This window comes from Ochotona princeps, chromosome 13, assembly GCF_030435755.1.
Source record: "Ochotona princeps isolate mOchPri1 chromosome 13, mOchPri1.hap1, whole genome shotgun sequence".
Taxonomy (NCBI): domain Eukaryota; kingdom Metazoa; phylum Chordata; class Mammalia; order Lagomorpha; family Ochotonidae; genus Ochotona; species Ochotona princeps.
This window is the reverse complement of record NC_080844.1, coordinates 48,281,934-48,301,976: the sequence shown is the minus strand read 5'-3', so window position 1 is coordinate 48,301,976 and position 20,043 is coordinate 48,281,934. Positions and strand designations below refer to the sequence as shown.

The 20,043-nt window shown below is 44.8% G+C and overlaps 1 protein-coding gene across 2 annotated transcripts in view; it reads right to left on the bottom strand.

Moving 5' to 3' along the window:
• The window catches only part of PDCD11 (programmed cell death 11), a 45,268-nt gene extending 25,235 nt beyond the window's left edge, over positions 1-20,033 (bottom strand). The window contains exons 1-13 of one of the 2 annotated variants that reach the window (XM_058671934.1): positions 19,902-20,033; positions 18,143-18,261; positions 17,399-17,530; positions 15,475-15,642; positions 13,372-13,533; positions 12,120-12,243; positions 10,769-10,950; positions 5,825-5,932; positions 4,613-4,819; positions 3,176-3,300; positions 2,956-3,016; positions 1,860-2,006; positions 355-606 (exon numbers count right to left, since the gene is read on the bottom strand). In XM_058671934.1, the coding sequence (XP_058527917.1) occupies positions 355-606; positions 1,860-2,006; positions 2,956-3,016; positions 3,176-3,300; positions 4,613-4,819; positions 5,825-5,932; positions 10,769-10,950; positions 12,120-12,243; positions 13,372-13,533; positions 15,475-15,642; positions 17,399-17,530; positions 18,143-18,250 (1,776 nt within the window). In that variant the 5' untranslated portion in view covers positions 18,251-18,261; positions 19,902-20,033. The remainder of the gene's footprint in view (positions 1-354; positions 607-1,859; positions 2,007-2,955; positions 3,017-3,175; positions 3,301-4,612; positions 4,820-5,824; positions 5,933-10,768; positions 10,951-12,119; positions 12,244-13,371; positions 13,534-15,474; positions 15,643-17,398; positions 17,531-18,142; positions 18,262-19,901) is intronic. The other variant, XM_058671935.1, reaches the window with a different exon arrangement.
• Positions 20,034-20,043: the final 10 nt, after the last annotated feature.

The following is a 20,043-nucleotide window of genomic DNA, read 5'->3' as shown; positions in this document are numbered from 1 at the left end:
GAGCAAGATTTTGGTAGAAACCCAACATTTTTTAAAACATCACTTGTTCTAGACAGACCCATAGGTTCCTGAGATGTTACTGGCCTCAGAACCATTTCTGACATGAGGGACCCTATTCACTATGGATAAAGATTACTTACAGCTTATGAGCCAGAGGGCCATTTATTCACTGCCTTTTGCTGAGCCTGTGAGGGTTCTGTCTGTTCTATTCTCACCCTAACCCTTTAGTTGCTCAGATCCACTTCGCTCTCTTCCTCAGTTTCTCAAAAGCAGCCCTCCTCCCCGCTTCCCTTTCAAATCTATGTTCCTGGGGTCACCACAGCGGACAGGCCTGTCCTGGCCAGGGAATGCTACCTGGCCGCTATAAAATATGTTCTCTGGGTCTGGGATATACTCGGCACTGAGCTCATGCTTGGGCACCAATCCCTGCACATCGTTGTAGAACTTGACAAGGCAGCCATAGTCCTTGACCCTGGTGATGACGCCGTGTGTCTGCAGGCCAGGTTTGGCGTCATCATAGCAGGTAATGGCAGGGAGCTTAGATTCAACCAAGGTTTTCTTGAGGGTCATTATCAGCTTCTTGGCTTCAGGGTCACAAAGTAAAACCTACAAGAAAGATAGTGACGGGCATCAAGTTACCTATCATCAACTGCTCTACAAAACAAATCAGTCTTAATAAATACATACACACATATGCACATAAACATTTAAAAAGAGAGATGCATTATTTCATGGTACTTCCAAAAGGTCTGGTGCTATAGGAACCTCTACACCACTCTCACTTCCTTGAGGGCTTTGCACCTGCCAGAATGCAATAAATGAGCCAATTTACTCTCAGTGCTGTTGTTAATTATTTGCTACCAACCAAAACTGAGCTAGGTAAACACCTCTCACCTTTCAGCAGGTTACCTCGTAAAGACACAGAAACTTGCCATTTTCTATTTGAGAGCCTCCAGCCATTAGTTCACTCCCTAGCTACATGCCAGCAGCCAGGCTGGGCCAGGAAATTTAATCCAAATCATCCTTATGGATAGCAGGGATCAAGGATCCAACAACTTGAGCCATCCCTGCTGCCTCCTATACTTTTTTTTTCTTAAAGATTTACTTTGGGAAGCGGGGCTGCTGGGACTAGAACCAGCACCCACTTGGGATCCCAGTGCGAGCAAGGCAAGGACTTCAACCACTAGGCTACCGCACCTGGCTTTGCCTTCTAAACTTTAACTCTTCCTTAACAATCCAGATCTACCATATGCTTGCAATGGGGGAATCTCAACTGAACTTGAACTGTGGTTATGCAACAAGGTGGAGGAATCCACCATGGTGGGAGGATTTGGGGAGGGGTGGGGAGAATCCAAGTACCTATGAAACTGTGTCACATAATACAATGTAATTAATTAATTAAAAATAATAATAATAAAAAAACAATCCAGATCTATCCTCATCTTTTCTAGTTCAAGTTCTACCTCAGGCAGAAATCCAGACGGCATCATTTCACATGGAGCTAAATTTGAAAATTGCTTCTGCTATGTCTCTGGGAAAGAGACTTGGCATTCCTGAGCTTTAATTTCCCGATTTGCAAAGACGACAACCCTTTGTTAGGGTTTTTAAGGTCTGAGAGGAATAGAACATATCATGGATCTCTTCTAGCAGATCACATGCATGTGTCACCTGCTAGCTGTTGCTGAGAATACTAACGGCTGGCTGCTCCAACCTGCTCTCCCTTCACTGCACACGCACAGCAATGGACACACTGCACATACACCACACGCTTGTTTTGTTGGACAAGGTAGACACTTCAACTGAGAACTGCTCCCTCGCCATCCAGCTTAGACTCCCTAGGAGACCCTTCCGAGACTCACCCGACACTTGAGCTCCTCCCCAACGTGGTATTTCTTCTCTGGGTTCTTCATGAAAACATCAGCCAGGTGATTGGCAGGTACCAGGCCCCGAATCTGCTCGCCCACCTTCAGTAGAATCCCATAGGGCTTTATGGTCAGCACTGTGCCCTAGGGAGTCCAAGAAACAGATGCCATCATGCCTCAAGAATAGTTTTTCCTCCACTCTGTACAACAGAAAGTCACACCTCTGGTAAACCTCACATTCCTGCCTGTTATTCCAGACTTGTCAGAGGTGAAACCCACCCTCCACATGGATTAGAATTGAGTTAGGTTTGTTTACAGGGGCTTTTGCATCTCTCTGTGTGTGTATACTTTCTGTCTGATGAACACATACTCTAAACGAGAGGACTACGTCTGTTACATATCAAGGGAGTTTGATCAACCGGAGCTAAACAGCTGGAACTGACTGCTCACAGATGTTTCAGGCATCTCACTTCACACAGAATTAACTTTTGTTTGATGTGGTCTGATACTACCATCAAATTCCAAATACACAGATTTACAACCCAATGCCTCTGTGTAGTTGGATGGTGTCAGTAACACCTTACTTGGAAATTAATTATGCTATGGGTCCGGCGGCGTGGCCTAGCGGCTAAAGTCCTCGCCTTGAACGTGCCGGGATCCCATATGGGCGCCGGTTCTAATCCCGGCAGCTCCACTTCCCATCCAGCTCCCTGCTTGTGGCCTGGGAAAGCAGTTGAGGAGGCCCAACGCATTGGGACCCTGCACCCGCGTGGGAGACCAGAAAGAGGTTCCTGGTTCCCGGCTTCGGATCGGCGCGCATTGGCCCGTTGCGGCTCACTTGGGGAGTGAATCATCGGACGGAAGATCTTCCTCTCTGTCTCTCCTCCTCTCTGTATATCTGGCTGTAATAAAATGAATAAAAATCTTAAAAAAAAAAAAATTAATTATGCTATGAGAAAGAAATTCCAGTTAACAAGCAGAGGGAGGGAACATGACTTTACCTGTGTTAACATGAAGATCAATGAGCTGACGGTTAATCCATGAACTAAAAATGTCTGGACGTGTGGATTTAATTACATGCTTGAAGTCTTACCTTTATCACTGCCCCAGGTTTGATGTCATGATATCTAAGGTACTGAGCTTCAATAACAGAGCTAGGATAAATTGAAAACACACAATTACATAAATTAGGCATCATGCTCATGCCAGAAAGCAAGCAAGACTTCACCCAGCAAGGCCAGGAGAAACTGGAGGTGCAAATAGGCAGGCGCACACCTCCACATTTCAACATGTGCTTCTAACAACAGACTCACGTTCGCAAAGAGAGTAAGATCAGTTCATCCAATGGGCTGTAGTCGATGATTCTGCACTTGTGAGTGTTCCCTGGCTTGAAGGTCTCAGGTCTGAAGACTTTCTTGGAATCAGAGAGATGGTTGAGCTGCAAAGGACCAAGGGATTGAAGGCAAGCCAGAGGCAATGGATTTGCACTGATGAGACTTTAAAGCAAATCACAAACACTCAACATAGCTAGCACCCACTTAAAAACAGAACTTTGCCTTCTAAAAATAATTCTCACTAAAAATCGTTCTTCATGGGTCTGGCGGTGTGGCCTAGCGGCTAAAGTCCTCGCCTTGAACGCGTCCAGGATCCCATATGGGCGCTGGTTCTAATCCCGGCAGCCCCACTTCCCATCCAGCTCCCTGCTTGTGGCCTGGGAAAGCAGTCAAGGACGGCCCAAAGCTTTGGGACCCTGCACCCAAATGGGAGACCCGGAAGAGGCTCCTGGTTCCCGGCTTCGGATAGGCATAGCACCAGCTGTTGCGGCTCACTTGGGGAGTGAATCATTGGACGGAAGATCTTCCTCTCTGTTTCTCCTCCTCTCTGTATATCTGACTTTGTAATAAAAATAAATAAATCTTTAAAAAAAATTGTTCTTTATCATCACAAAATCTCATTAATGTCAGAAAGACTTTTGACTATGGCTCATGTAGTATCCCTAAGGGGGTAGGGGCTGACACTGTGGTGTAGGAGGTTAAGTTGCCACCTGTGACCCTGGACACACTTAATGACCCAGATGGAGTTCCAGGTTCCTGGCTTTGGTCTGGAACAGATGCAACTGTTACCTAGCAGTCAATCAGTGATGGAAGGTCCTTCTCTGCCTTTCTCCCTCTCTTTCTCTGTAACTCTGCATTTCAAGTAAATAAATACACTAAAAAACAAAACAAAAACTCATGGAAAATGGAATTAAAAGAAATTTATTTTAGTTGAAAAAACAGGTTCTCATAATATATATTTTCCATAAACTTTTCAAAGATCTCTTAAATGCACACATCCCAAAATTTTGCATCAAAATAATCTCATCTTCTAATTTCACATTTTCCCCTTAATGTTATCAAGCACATCTGTGCTTTGATACATAAGGATTTTATTGTAAAATAGACATGACAGCTCATTTACAGGCTATCGCTGTTTAAGGCTCAAAGTCTTAAAACAAAAAGCAAAATAAAAATAGAAAAACTGTACCCCGCCCAACAAGAAAAATTGCTGAGCCTGGCCTAGACAATAACTCATGTTTGTACTGCCTGTTAATCTGGCATTACCATGAGCAAGTCAGTTCTAAGGCATTCTAATAGGGCAAATATTCTCACGACTACAAACAATGTGGCACACTCGGGGACAACCAAAACCAAGAAAGGCAGGAAGCAGAAACAGACTCATGAGCTCCCTGAGAAGGAAAGAAACATCCTTACCCGGGCAAAAGCCAGAGCTCCATCCTTTAGGGTGAAGGTGGCTCCAGCCTTGATGAAAAAACCCTGGACAGGAACGTCATCCAGCACGGCTCCCAGGTGCTGGCAAGAGAGGCGTGAGAGGGGCCGCCCAGGTTGGAGGAAGATGGGACGCAGGCTCAGGCGTACCACTCTGCTCTGGGGATGGACCCAGAGGATGCAGGCTCTGACCTGGACAAAAGCAAGAGCATATTTAGTAGGGCAAAAAGAGAGTGTCCAGAGCAGTTTCTGAGGTCCAGGCTCTGCATGCACACACCAGTACCAGATATGAAGACTGCAATTTTCAACATTTAAGTACTGAAATCAGTCAAATAAAAATGAAACACAATGTCCCTGAGGGACCATGGCTGACTAAATCAGCACTTAATCAAGGACAAGAACATCTCATTCAACACACTAAATACATGTAAAACAGAAATAATGTAGTGGTGCATGACATGAAAGCCCACTGAAACACACCAAGCTAAAACAAGCCAGTGTTTCCACTCCATACTCAAACAGGGAGGAGACAATTACTAAAAAGTGTCCAAGAAAATGTTGACAGTATGATCACAAGGAGGTAGAAAAAGCAAGTTTGACTTAAAAAATCTTGGGGCCAGTATTGTGGTACAATAAATCCTGATTCCTGCCAATGCAATGGAGAAAGCTGTGGATAATGGCCCGAGCACTTGTGCCCGTGCCACCCAAGTGGAGGACTTGCATGGATAGAGTTCCAGGTTCTGGACTTCCACTTGGCCTGACCCTGGCTGGTGTGGACATTTGGAAAGTGAACTAGCAGATGGAAAATCTCTATCTCTGTAACTCTGCCTTTCAAATATATAAATCTATAAAAAGATTCAGAAAACTTTTAAAAATCTTTTTTTTTTTTAATTTAGACATCTTATTCTCTTGGGTTAAATATTCTAGAACACTTTAATTATAAAATGAAAGATCATTTAAAAATAGTCTACATGGAGGAATATGAAGCAGAAACCAGACATCGCTTCGTCCTCTCTAAGTCCCATGACAGCTCCCTTTGCTTCCTCCCAATGCTCCTTACGAGTCCCCTCCTCTCTCTCTGGTGCACTGGACACCTGCAGTCCTGAGGACTTGTTCTGCAGCTGTGATACCAGACAGTTTGATTGGGATGCAACTGGAATCAAAGAAAAGACAAAATGTTGATGCAAAATTTCTTACTGCTTGATTTGAGAAATACGTGCCAACTTTCTTGGGATCCAGGTGCATAAAGTCAACTGTGCCCGTGAAGAATGTGAGAAAGTTTAGCGTTAGGCCAAACCGAGTCACCTAAAAATAAAAAGCACAGGTAATGAAAAACATTTCTTTGAAGGAACCAGGAACATGACGGACAATGTCTATCTTAAACACTCAACGCCTCATAACTATGTGCCTTTCTTCCCAAAGCGAACCCTTAGATATCTTTCTTCCTACAAGATTTAATGTCCTCCCCACCCTAAAAAGAAAGATTTAATGTCCTGAGACAGGCATTTGGCCCATCCTAAATGCCACACCTACATCTGGCATGTACTACACTAGAATATTGGGTTTAATGTCTAGCTCCAGCTGATTCCAGCTTTGTGCTCACGCAACTGGAAGGCAGCAATGATAGTCGAGCGAATAGTCTCTTGCCGCTCACCTAAGGGATGGCTGGGATTGAATTCCTGGCTCCTGGCTTTGGGCCCTTCACAACCTAAACCACTGGAGGCGGTTGGGAAGTAAATCATTCTGAGCTCTCTTTTACTCTTTGCTTCTGATTCTTAAGTGTAAACATTTTTAAAATTAAGTTAAATGGCAGGACAGTTTAAAGCTCTCTTTGGTAAGCTTACCTCTCTTCCGGCCTAAGACAAGACATCAATCCTTCCAACATTTGGGATTTCTCAACGATAAGAAGGAGCTTAGCACAAATTCCCTGCAGAACTGCCAGCCTAACAACTGGATAAATTATTGCCCAGATTAAGTTAAACCCAAATTCTTGCAAGAAATGCCGAACATGAACAAGCTGATCAAACCTATAGAGCCCCCGAAAGCTAAGGTAGCAAGCACCTCAAATGAGAGCAGTAAGCGAGGTGACTGAAACCAGAGTGAAGACAGGCCGCAGCTCCTCTCCCGCCTCCACAGAAAAAAAAAAAGTTATTCTCTGGCAAAGTTTCAGAATCAAAACATAGGAAGAAGGCTAATCTCAAACATGTGGATCCAGGGGCCGCTGCTGTGGTACAGGAGGTTAAGCTGTCACTGCGATGCAGGCATCCTATGTAAGCACAGGTTCGAGTCCTAGCTGCTCCACTTCTGATCCAGGTCCTTGCTAATGTGTTAGGAAAACAGTGGAAGATGGTCCAAGTCCTGGGACACCTGCCATCCACATGGGAGACCCGGATGGAGTTCAATGCTCCTACTTACAGCCTGGCCTACCTCCTGATTTTGTAACTATTTGCAGATGGAAGAGTTTTCTCTCTCTTGCTTCTATCTTCCCTACCCAGTACCTCTGCCTTTCAAATAAAGAAATAAAATACATTTTTAAACAAAATAGAAAATGTGGATCCAAAAAGAAATTCTGTAATATAGATATGTAAACATTCAGTCTCCTTTTCCTATTTTGCTCTCATGCAGCCAAACGCTTTTAGGTGGAAAATATCCTAAATCTTATCTACAGAAACCAAACATTTCAGAAAACACCCATAACAAGGACAGTTGAGGATGCACAAAGAAAATTTGCTAGCTTGTGTTTCAAAACAATGAAAGCTACTTCAACTAATCAACAAGGCCCACACTAGAACAGACTGCCTGTCAGTCTTTTACTGTCATACTACAACAATCAAAACAAAAATGCAATAGAGATCTAGAAATTAAAGTTGACAAATCCTCCCAGAAGGCACAAAATACATCTGTATACCAAAAATGAAGAAAAGATTATTCTGTTACAGGTCCGCAATTGGTGTAGTCAATTAAGCCTCCTGCTGAGATACTGGCATCCCATACGGGCACCAGCCTGAGGCCTGGCTGTTCCACTTTTTATCCAGCTCCCTCATTGATAATGTGTCTGGGAAAGCAGCAGAAGATGGTCCTGCTCCCAAGTACTTGGGACACAAATTAAGGTTCTGGCTCGTGGCTTCAGCCTGGTCCAGCCCTGGCCACTACAGCCATTCAGGGAGTGAACCAGCAGATAGAAGATCTCTCTTTCTCTTTCTTCCTCTCTCTGTAACTCTGCCTTTCAAATAAATGAATAAAAACTATACTTAAAAAAATAGTACCAGGACATTAACCCAGCTGTTAAGACAACCAAATCCCTTATCAGCATCCCTGGGTTCAATTCCTGACTCCAGTTCCTGATTCCAGCTTTCTGTTAATGCATACCCTTGGAGGTAACAGTAATGGCTTGAGACCACACTGTGGCATATAGCAAGTAAAGCTGCTATCTACAATGCAGGCATCCTTATGGGAAACTGGTTCAGGTCCTGGATACTCCATTTCTGATTCAACTGCCAGTTAATGGCCTGTGAAGAGCAGCAGAAGATGGCCCAAGTGCTGGGCCCCTGCTACCCATGTGGGAGACCTGAAAGAAGCTCCAGGTTTGTCTGAAACCTTGCCCAGTGTTTGTCACTGCTGCCATCTGGTTAACCAGTGGATGAAAGGTCTCTTGTCTCTTCCTCTCTCTGTAACTCTTTCAAATAAATAAATTCTAATTAAAATTACAAACAAACAAACAAACAAAAAAGATGATGGCTTACTTAGCTTGTTCCCTGCCACCTCTGTGAAGACCTAGATTCAGTTCCTGAATCCTGAATTTGGCTCAACCTAGCCTTGGCTGTTGCACGCATCTGAGGGGGGCAGTAGTACATGGAAGCTCTCTACCTCTCCTTTCTGCCTTTCAAATAAATAAATAAATAAATAATTTTAGTATAAATATACAAAATACATAAAATTTTAAAAAATGACACAATCCAATAAGACTATTCAGAATACACACACACACAAAACTCTTAGAACCCTACAATCACAAAATTGTACAGGCAGAGAACTTAAGACATTTCTCCAGAGATATACATCATGGCCAAAAAGCACGTGAACAGATGCTCAATATCCTTAGTGGAAAAAAAAATGAGAATCAAATCACAATGCAACATGATTCACACCCACTAATAAGAGCAGGGCAGGCGTTTGGCAGACGTAGAAGTGAAGATACTCCTTAGGATGCAGGCAGCCCCGTCACAGTGGCAGGGTGCAGTCTCACCTATACTGCCATCCAGCTCCCTGCTAATGCGTACCCTGGGAGCTAGCACCTGACGACTCGCATAGCTAGGTATCGCCATCCATGTGGCAGACCCACATTGGGTTACAAACTCCTGGTTTGGGCCTGGCCCAACCCTGGTTGTTGCAGTCATTTGGAGAACCAGAACATGACATATCTTTGTCACTCTACCTCTCAAATAAATGTAACTAAATAAACTTACTATAAAACCAGTATGAGTGTAGATTCAAGTCCCAGCTGCACTATTTCCAATCCAGCTTCCTGCTAATGTGTCTGGGGAAGCAACAAAGGATGGCTCAATTGCTTGGGCCTTAGACCCATGTGGGAGACCTAGAAGAAACTCCTGGCTCCTGGTGTAGGTCTGGCCCAGCCATTTGGAAAGTGAATCAGCAGATGGAAAATTTCTCCGTCTCTTCCTTTCTACATAATTTTGCCTTTCAAACAAAAATACACCTTAAAAAAAAAAATTAGGTTCCAGTCTCCCATTTGAGGGACCTGGAGGGCTGGCTCTTGGCTCTAAGCTTGGCCCTGACCAGTGTTGGCTGTTACAGGCATTTGGCAAGGGAACCGCTAGATGGAAGCTCTCTCTGTTTCTCAAATGATCAAAGAAAAAGTCATAGTACATTATGTAGGTCAGTAATACTACAAAGTCACAATATTTTAAAACACTGAGGGCCCGGCGTGGTAGTCTAGTGGCTGAAGTCTGCGCCTTGCACATGCCGGGATCCCATATGGGTGCCGGCTTGTATCCTTGTGACACCATTTCCAATCCAGCTCCCTGCCTATGGCCTGGGGAAGCAGTCGAGGACATCCAGAGCCTTGGGAACCTGTGTCCATGTGGGAGATCAGGAAGAAACTCCTGGCTTCTGGCTTGGGATCAGCTAGCTAGCTCTGGCCACTGTGGCCTCTTAGGGATTGAACCAAGAAACGGAAGATCTTCTCTGTATATCTGACTTCACAATGAAAACAAAATAAAAGTCTTAAAAAAAAATTGAATATTGATTTAACCAAAAAGTTAACAAAAATTTAATATTCCAAGGCATGGGGAGGAAAAGGGAAGATTGAGAGCCAAATCTTCATCTACCTTGATAAGAAGTTAATTGAAATTGATAAACCAAGAGATTCTAGCAGGAAACTATGACTGAGAAATATAAGGGAAATTTTAAGATATAAACTGAAAGAATCAAAGATACGGGTGAGGAGAGTGAATTCTTCACTATAATGAATCTGTTAATGCCAATTAACATTTCTTTTTTTTTAAAGTTTTATTTTATTTTTATTGGAAAGTCAAATTTAGAGTAAAACAGAGGAGACAAAGATCCATTCACTGGTTCACTCCCAAAGCATCCAATGGCCAGACTCGAGCCGATCCAAAGCCAGAAGCCAGGAGCTTCCTCCAGGTCTCCTACGTGGGTGTAGGGTCCCAAGGCTCTAGGCCATCCTTAACTGCTTTCCCAGGCCACAAGCAGGGAGCTGAATGGGAAATAGAGCGGCCAGGATACAAACCGGTGCTCATACAGGATCCTGCGCTTGCAAGGTGAGGACTTGAGCTACTAAGCTAATGTGCCGGACCTTCCAATTAACCTTTCAAACCAGCACTATGATTCAAAGCCATATATTCTCATGTCAAGTTTTCCAGCAGCCACATTTTTAAAAAGCCACAAAAAGGTGGCATTAATTACACTAGTTTATCTAGCCCAATATATCCAAAATATTCTCGTTTCCACATACAGCTGTGGCCATATTGCGAAATGCTCAATGGTCACATGTTGACTAATGTCACCCTACTGGATAGCACAGCTATGGATGGCACGAGAGTAACACTTCAATCAAAGCTATTTGTGTTTTAGGAAAAGCAGTAATGACGGGCAACCTACCTTCTGTACCTGGGCTTTGACCACCAGTCCCGGTAACAGGTTATTGAGGGTCCAGCTTTGCTCCTCAGAAGCAATGGCAGTTGAAACCTCCGTGTTGCCCACAGACAGACTGACAACACCACCATCTCCCTTCACCTCTTCAATGATGCAGTGCAGGTAGTGACCCACCTTCAGGTTAGCACCTGTAGGCCCAGACCCAGTCCCCAAAAGGAAAAACACTTCTATGAGAAGGACCTCTAACTGGGGTCTATGCAACCCCTGAAAATACCCATGGCCTACCTGCCCTGCTGGCATTAACTATCTCCACATTCCCAATCTCTAAGGGGTCAACTATGAAAAGGGAGTAAATTTCCCTAATTAACACAAAGTTCAACTGCCCCACAAAACCTAAACGTCTGAACAAGACAAGACAGTGCTGGCTCGGAAGTCCTGGGGACTCAGATCTCAGCGGAATCCATCAGATGTTATTAAAACCTTGCCACTCAGTGCCCCTTCACACACCTTCCCTTTCTGACCAGCCAAGACTAACTGCTGATTTCACCATGGCCAAAAGCCTTCAGGTACAACCTTCCATCCTATTGAAAAATCTGAAACCACCCGCATTTTATCACTGTGAAATGGCCTCTCTGGGCCCGGCAGCGTGGCCTAGCAGCTAAAGTCCTCGTCTTGAACTCCCCAGGATCCCATATGGGTGCTGGTTCTAATCCCGGCAGCTCCACTTCCCATCCAGCTCCCTGCTTGTGGCCTGGGAAAGCAGTCGAGGACGGCCCAAAGCTTTGGGACCCTGTACCCACGTGAGAGACCTGGAAGAGGTTCCTGGTTCCCGGCTTCGGATAGGCATAGCACCGGCCGTTGCGCTCACTTGGGGAGTGAATCATCAGACGGAAGATCTTCCTCTGTTTCTCCTCCTCTATGTATATCTGACTTTGTAATAAAAATAAATAAATCGGGCCCGGCGGCGTGGCCTAGTGGCTAAAGTCCTCGCCTTGAACGCCCCGGGATCCCTTATGGGCGCCAGTTCTAATCCTGGCAGCTCCACTTCCCATCCAGCTCCCTGCTTGTGGCCTGGGAAAGCAGTCAAGGACGGCCCAAAGCTTTGGGACACTGCACCCGCATGGGAGACCCGGAAGAGATTCCAGGTTCCCGGCTTCGGATAGGCATAGCACCGGCCGTTGCGGCTCACTTGGGGAGTAAATCATTGGACGGAAGATCTTCCTCTCTATCTCTCCTCCTCTCTGTATATCCAGCTTTCCAATAATAATAAATAAATCTTTTTTAAAAAAATAATAAATAAATAAATCTAAAAAAAAAGGAAAAAAAAGAAAGAAATGGCCTCTCTTCCTGTCCTCACCTTTGTTTTTCTGTCGGATGTACTCCTGGGCTTTCTGTAGTGGCAGAAAAGCTCTGGTACCACTGACGCCAATGTCCATGAGGTAGCCATGGTCTTCCAGGCTGGACACAGTGCCTGTGAGAAGCTGAGGGAAGAAAATATTTCCCAAAATTCAAAGTCAAAGGTAATGGAATACACAACAAACATCCACTACCAAACACCACGGTCCCCACTGCTAATGCTGACACACTCTCTGATAATCCCTGTTCTACTTTTAACTTGCAAGCACAATCCCACTAGGAGATTAATGAGAAGACAGCAAATTTAATTTTTCCAGCACTTGAAGGATCCTTCCTTTTCAATTCAGTCTGTACATTATTCATAATGATACCCAGAGCTGAATAATGACAGCATGAAAAAGATTCTCATCTAGAGATTGTTCGTAAGACAGGAAACACTTCTGTATTATGCAGAGAGGGATACAGAAGGCCACTCCTGCAGCCACACCTGACTCGGGAACTGGAACTACCCTTCCAGCTATTATTTCCTTCATATCCCATAAGAAGTTCTGACACTGGAGAGCTATTCCTTCTTTGTTAAGCGTCTTAACATTTCGAGTACATTTCTTCAAATTTACAAGGGGGAAAATATCTTCCTGCCTCACAGGGCTGCTGGGAGAATTTCATCAAAGTGCCTGAAACAGCACCTGTCACAAAGCAGTCTTTTGACACTTGTCAACTTTCTGTAACCTGGCTTATTCCCTTTTTACCCAACTAAAACCTATCAAACTTCCGGCATCTTTCCAAAATCCTGCTGCCTCCAACCACAACATTGCACAATCTTATGAGCATAGTTGATTCACATCAGCCACCATACACCCTGTCTCCTGTTCTCAGAGAACAGCCCTCAGCATTCCACAAACGGGTCAGAAGCACCCGTTCGAAGAACACAGAATTGGTGAGGTCAGGTGCTGCAGGGAACGCCCTCCTCTCACCATCAGAAAGCCCTCCATCAAGGCTTTCTAAGAGCATTTTTCTCTGCCATCGGCAATAATTAATTGGTTTTCTTTTTCTCCATTCCAAGGCAACGATTAGGTTCAAGTCTGTAGTACTCAGTCAGCAGCAAAAGCACCCAAGAGACCTTCCCATCACGAAAGGATCCATAGCTGTGTGTAACAGTGAAGCTGAAAGTAAAAGGTTGCCTGACCACATTCCCCTGGGCCTGTGCTACAAAGCTTATTGCCAGCTCCTCTTTCCTAACCCCAGATACATACCATGCCAGGCTTCAGGGCCTCTGCACTTAGCACTCTGTTGACATTTTTGGGGTTCAGAGACAGCTTGATACTCTTCTTGCCCTTCTCTGTGACAGCCAGGCTGCTCACCACACACCTCACCAGCATTCCAGGTGAGAAGAGTTCAGGCAAACGGGGTAGGTCCTGCATCACACAAAAGAGAAAGCTCTGACACCTACCCTTCCTTTAACCAGGAAGCCAAGCCTAACCTTGGCTGAATGGCTTCTCACCCTCAGGCCCCAAAGCAACCAAAACATAGATGAAGAGAACTCCAAAGGAAGATGGACCTGCAGCTAAGACACCAGTTTTATGCCTCCAAATGTGTATACGCATGAGTGGACAGAAAATGACTTGTTAGGAAGTAGTGCTTGGCCTAGTATGCAACATGACTGCACCCAACACTGGGAGTATCTGGGTTCAATTTCTGGCTTCTGCTCCTGACTCCCACTTCCAGCTGGTACAGAGCCTGAGAGGTAGCCCTGCCACCCACATGGGAGACCCGAACTGAGTCTCAAGCTCTTGGCTTCAGCCTTCCTATTGTGTGCATCATCCTTAAATCCAATGACTTTCTCTAATATGGACTTTAAGAAGCACTCCACACAGGTCCAGTGCCTGGTACCACAACTGAGGACAGAGGACAGAACAAATCAATCAACTACCCCAGCCATGGGTTGGCAGTAAAAATCTGGGCAGATGCACATTCTAAGTTGGATCATGTCAGCCAGTGGATTCTGGAGAGATTTCATCATGCTTGAAATGGTGAGACCGGCAGCAAATCAGAATTACTGAACTATCAAAACAACCTGAGCAGTGCTCTCAGAGCATGCCCCATGTTGGGGACCCTGGGATGAGTGGGAGGCTGGGTAAGGCTTCTCCCTTTATCTCCACCCTTACCCCAGATACAGAAACAAAACAAAACAAAACAAAACAAAATACTAAAGTGGAAACAATTGTCTTACCCACTTTCCTATAGCCCTTGACCCTTTGCGCCCTAATCAACTATGTAAAGATTATCAAAATAATAATAAAAAAACCTTACAAAAGTAAAACAAACAAACAAACAAACAAACAAGAGCACTACAAACAGGCCCAGAGTTGTAGCCTAGTGGCTAAAGTCCTCGCCTTGCAAGTGCTAGAATCCCATAGGGGCGCTAGTTCTAACCCTAGCAGCTCCTCTTCCCATTCAGCTCTCTAAGCAGTGTAAGACGGCCCAAAGTCTTGGGGCCCTGCACCCATGTAAGAGACCTGGAGGAAGCTCCTGGCTCCTGGCTTTGGATTAGCTCAGCTCCAGCCACTGCAGCCACTGGGGGAGTGAATCAGCGGATGGAGGATCTTTCTCTCTGTCTCTCCTCCTCTCTGTGTATCTGCCTTTCCAATAAAAATAAATCTTAAAACAAACAAATAAACTCCACAGTCCTGACTGTGCCATCCTTTCTTAAGCATTTCCTCCCTGATTCTAAGACCCTTTGTTCACTATTGTTCTTTTTCATCTCACTAGACTTTGCTGGTTTTTTTTTTTTTTTTTTAACAGAAATTCTTTGATTCAGAAACTAAAATACAGTATTTAGAGGCCAACATTGTGGAACAGTAAGTTAAGCTGCCACTAACAACATTGGGAGCCCATAAAAGAGCGCTCTATGCCCACCCCAGTGACATTTCAAGGGCCTCTCAGTGATTCTGGAACTAAAAACCAGTTCTTCCTGTGGCCTACAGGAGCGCACAAGAGCACGCCTCCATCCAGGTCCTCACATCCCCAACCCCACCTGCCCTGGCCTGCTCCTCATTAGCCATTCTAGCCTTGTCTGCTACACACCATGCTTCTTCTATCTACACTCCACTCCTTCCTCACCTGGGAAATTCTCATCCTTCAGATTTTAGCTCAAGCATTCCTTTTCTAGAAAAGTCTTCCAGATTCCAAATAGTATTTTTATAAAAACAAAACAAAAACCTTATTAACAACAACAACAACAACAACAAATCATTCTCTTATATAAACTTCCTTTTGTATGTTTCCTAGCATAGCTGTAACTTTACATGTGTGTACCTTTCGTTCCTACAAACAAGCTTCATGCCGATCTCCCTTACCTTCAGAGGTTCTTCCTGGGCCATCTGTTCAGTTAGTTTTTCAGTATAGGCATTACAGATCTCAGTCACTTGCACATATCCCTGGAGGCCATTGGGGAGACTGATCACCAGTTCCAGTTCATTCACCTCTTTCACACAACCCAAAATCCGCATTCCCTCACATAAGGACTAAAAGAGGAAAAAAAAAAGTTTACAATATGGACAAAAACAATGATAGGAGAGGCTGGGAGATATATATCTGGCTTCTATTTCCAACTTTGACCATTTAAAAGCCACAGATTAGAGCCTGTGTGTGTCACAGCGGGTTAAGCCATTGCCTGTAGCACTGGCTTCTCATGCTGGCACTGGTTTTAGTCCTGGCTGTTCTACTTCAAATCCCGCTTCTTGCAAATGTGCCTGGGGAAGCAGCAGAGGATGGTCAAGTCCTTGGTTCCTTGCACTCAGGTGGGAGACCCAGAAAGCTCCTGGCCTCCATCCATTTAGGAAGTGAAACAGTGAGGGGAACAGCCTGAGATCTCCCTCTTTCTCCTTCTCTCTCAGTAACTCTGCCTTTCAAATAAATGAAACTTTCTTTTTTTAAGATTTATTTTTCTTTAATTGGAAAGGCAGATTTATCAAGAGAAGAAGAGACTTCCATTTGCTGGTTTACTCCCCAAGTGACTGCAACAGCTGGAGCTGAGCTGATCCAAAGCCAGGAGCCAGGAACTTCTGGGTCTCTCACACCGGTACAGGGTTCCAAAACTTTGGGCCCTCTTCTACTACTTTTCCAGGCCACAATCAGAGAGCTGGATGATAAGTTGAGCAGTTGGGTCATGAACTGGCGCCCATATGGGATCTCAGCACTTGAAGGTAGAGAATCAGCCAGCTGAGCCATTGTACCAGCCCCAATAAGTTAAATCCTAATAGCAACAACAACAGCACTACAGGACTAGGCAGGGGTTTGATGCAGTGGTAACACACTGCTTGGGATGCCCATGCTCTATACAAGCACACCTGTGTTCATGTCCTGTCTACTTCTCATTCAGTTTCCTCCTAACACACCTGGGAAATGGTAGATGATGGTTCAGGTACTTGGATTCCCTACCACCTAAAGGAGTTCAGCCTAGCCCAATCTCAGCTATCGTAGGCATTTACCGAGTGAGCCATAAGTTACACAATATGTCTCTCCCTATGTCACACTGCATTTCACATACATAAATCTTTAAAGAGTAAATACATTTTCAAAATTTGGGGCCAGCATTGTAGCACAGTGGGTTAAACTGCCACCTATGATGTCAGCATCCCATACAAGGCACCAGTTAATGTCTCGGCTGCTCTACTTCCAATCTAGCTCCCTGCTAATGGTCTGAGAAAACAGCAGAAGACTATCCAAGAGCTTGGGTCTCTTCCACTCAGTGGGAGGCTGAGATGAAGCACCTGGTTTCAGCCTGGCCCAATGTTGGTCTCTGCAGCCACCCAGGAGCTAAATCGGTGGATGGAAGGCTGATGTCTCTCTCTCTTTCAAAATAAAAATAAATAAATCTTAAGAAATAATTTCAGGGCCCGGCGCAGCAGCCTATTCGCTAAAGTCTGTGCCTTGAACGTGCTTGGATCCCATATGGGTGCCGGTTCTAATTCTGGCAGCCCCTCTTCCCATCCAGCTCCCTGCTTGTGGCCTGGGAAAGCAGTCGAGGACGGCCCAAAGCCTTGGGACCCTGCACCCACATGGGAGACCTAGAAGAGGCTCCTAGCTCCTGGCTTCAGATCAGCTCAGCTCCGGCCATTGTGGCCACCTGGAGAGTGAACCAGTGAATGGAAGAACTTTCTCTCCTCTCCTTTACTCTGTAAATCTGACTTTCCAATAAAAATAATAAATATTAAAAAAAAAAAGAGGAAAAAAGCAACAAGATAGTTTGTTTGAAGGAAAAACCAAACTTTAACAAACCTCAACACTAAGGATTTCAAACTTCTCTGTTACAGACTTGTTTTTTTCTCTCTCTTCAGTTTTGAACTTTTTTGTTATTGCTGGCTCTTTCTGGCTCTTCTTCCTTTTGGAGGATTTTTCTTCATTGGAAACCTAAAGGAGAAAAAAAAAAAAGATCAACAAAGACCCAACATCAATAAAAAGTAGCAAAGCCTGATGTTTCCATGTTGAAACATCTGTAACCCCCTTTGTTACTCCTGGCTCTACCCCACTTCCTCCCACCAACCGGTTCTTTCTGCAATCCCGAACCTTCCATTCAGCCACTGATGCTCCCTTTGGCTCAGGTCCCAGAAACGACCTTCTTCTTCCTCAGTCTCTTCTGTGTTCTTTATCCTGCGACCTGGTATAGACAGGAGCTCCAAACTGAATCCCCTAGTCCACTTCACCAAGCCACATGACTTCATTAAATTCCAGGAGCTCTCAGGGCCACAGCTCCGCAGCACGGAACCTCAATCTCTGCCTCACAGCATAGCTTGGCAAAGAGACTGTACAACAGCGAAGTGGCACTTCAAACATAAATTCTAAATGTCACATTTCCAAAGCAGCCTTGCTGGTTATATAACCTCCTTAACAAGTTCAATATTAAGAAGTAGAGCTGAACAGAAAAACAGATCTGGAAAACAACATGTTGCCAGACAAGATTCACTCCTCACCACGACTCTAGGAAGTTTCCAATGAATTTCCCTAAATACGCATTCCACTTACATCAAATAAATTGTCTTGTTCAGCGGCTTGCTGGAATGATTTCTCTGACTTGTGATCGGATTTCTTTCTTGTACCCCCTCGAGGGAAGTTTTCTTCCAGGGCTGCCATGTTTGGGACTCCTAAAAACAATGTGAAGAACAGTGGTGCGTCACAGTCCTGATAGCAAATTTTATTAATGCTTTTAAGACTATGTCTTTGATAGCTGTGTGTCAGGCATGGGATGCTTCATTTTTTAACAGTTTGTGCTTCAAAACCAGATACCACCTGCCAGGAATAGTTGTCTTATAGATTTAAGGCTGTAAATACACACTGCACAGCTATGAAGTCAGACACACAAACCAATATAGGACTTCCCACCTTCAAAGAACACACAAACTTTTTTGCAATATAAAATATCAACTGGAGGAGCAAGTGTTGTGGCACAGCACATTTATCCACTGCTTGGAACTAACATATTAAGAGTGTCAATTCAAGTCCCAGTTATTCCACTTCCAGTTCAGCTTCCTGATAATGAGGGCAGCTTCCCTGTCAACCACACACAAAGCCCACATGAAATTCCTAGTTCCTCCACTCAGTTTGGCTCAACCGTGGCTTCTGAAGGCATTTGCGGAGTAAACCAGAGGATGATGACCTCTCCCTCTAACCTTCATCTTAAGCAAATGAAGCAATTCTTTTGAATACAGATTGGATTATAAACTTCCAACAAAGCATCAACATTGTCAGAGCTGCCTCTTGCAATGCTGGCATCCCATCTAGGCACCAGCTCAAGTCCTGGCGGCTCCACCTCTGACCCAGCTTGGTGGGAACATGCCCAGGAAGGCAGGAGAGATGGACAGAGTGTTTGAGCCCCCTATCACCTAAGTGGGAGATCTGTAGGAAGCTCCTGCTTCTGGCTCCAGCCATTTGGGAGCCGCATTGAAAGTGGAACAGCTGGGACTGGAACACAGTGGAACTGACACCTGTATGGAATGCTGCAATGCCGTGGAATCAGGGAAAAGTCAGAAGGAATGCAAGCAAAGGCACAGAAACAGAGAAAGCCTACTATTTCACTAAGCACCCACAGTTCATGTAACAAGCATTCACTCAAAAGCTTGCTGCTACTTTTCTTTGATTAATGTTCAACTGTAGCTAACTTTAAATGACCAGGGTGGCTTTTTTAAATTATCTGGAATTAGATACAAAAAAGTTAATTTGTTCTGTCAGCAGAGGAAGTATCAACATAGTAACAACAAAAAATATATGTATGTATTTGCTCACTGCAGGTTGAAATGGACACAGACCCCCAAGGCAAAAAAAAAAAAAAAAAAAAAAAAAAAGGCAGAAGGGCTCAAATACAACACAGCAGACAAACCCTGAGAACCAGGCACGGATATCGGGAGAATACCACATGGGAAAGCTTCGTTTTGACAATAAGAATGCAGAAGGACCTGCAACGGTAAGAGGATTTGGAACGGGTGTAAGATTTGTAGAAACAACCTGTGCAAGAGCTCCAGCCCGCTGCGAACTCGACTCATAACTTCCTTTCACAAGAGAGAAAACCGAGGTTCCAAACAGTGAGGCAGAATGAGACAAGGAACTTGGGTTAATTCCTGAGGATCGAGCCCGGGGTTTTCAGGGGCGCCTTAATCAGAAAACAGCTTCGGCGTGAGGCTCAGGTAGCCCAATCACCCATCCCACACCGCCAGTGCTAGACGGAGACGCGGGGCACTCAGCGATGGGACAGAGGTTTCCTCCCCTCCCGTTCCCAGCCCTCATTCACCTCACCCGCCCGGCAGCAGCACTTTCAGCTCCGACCGGCGCGGCTGTGATCACCCACGAGGAGTAGGACACTCACCCACTGCTAGGCATGCGAGGGTTCTGCGTGCCGCTTCCGTCACCAAGCGGCGCCCAGCAGGCGAGAC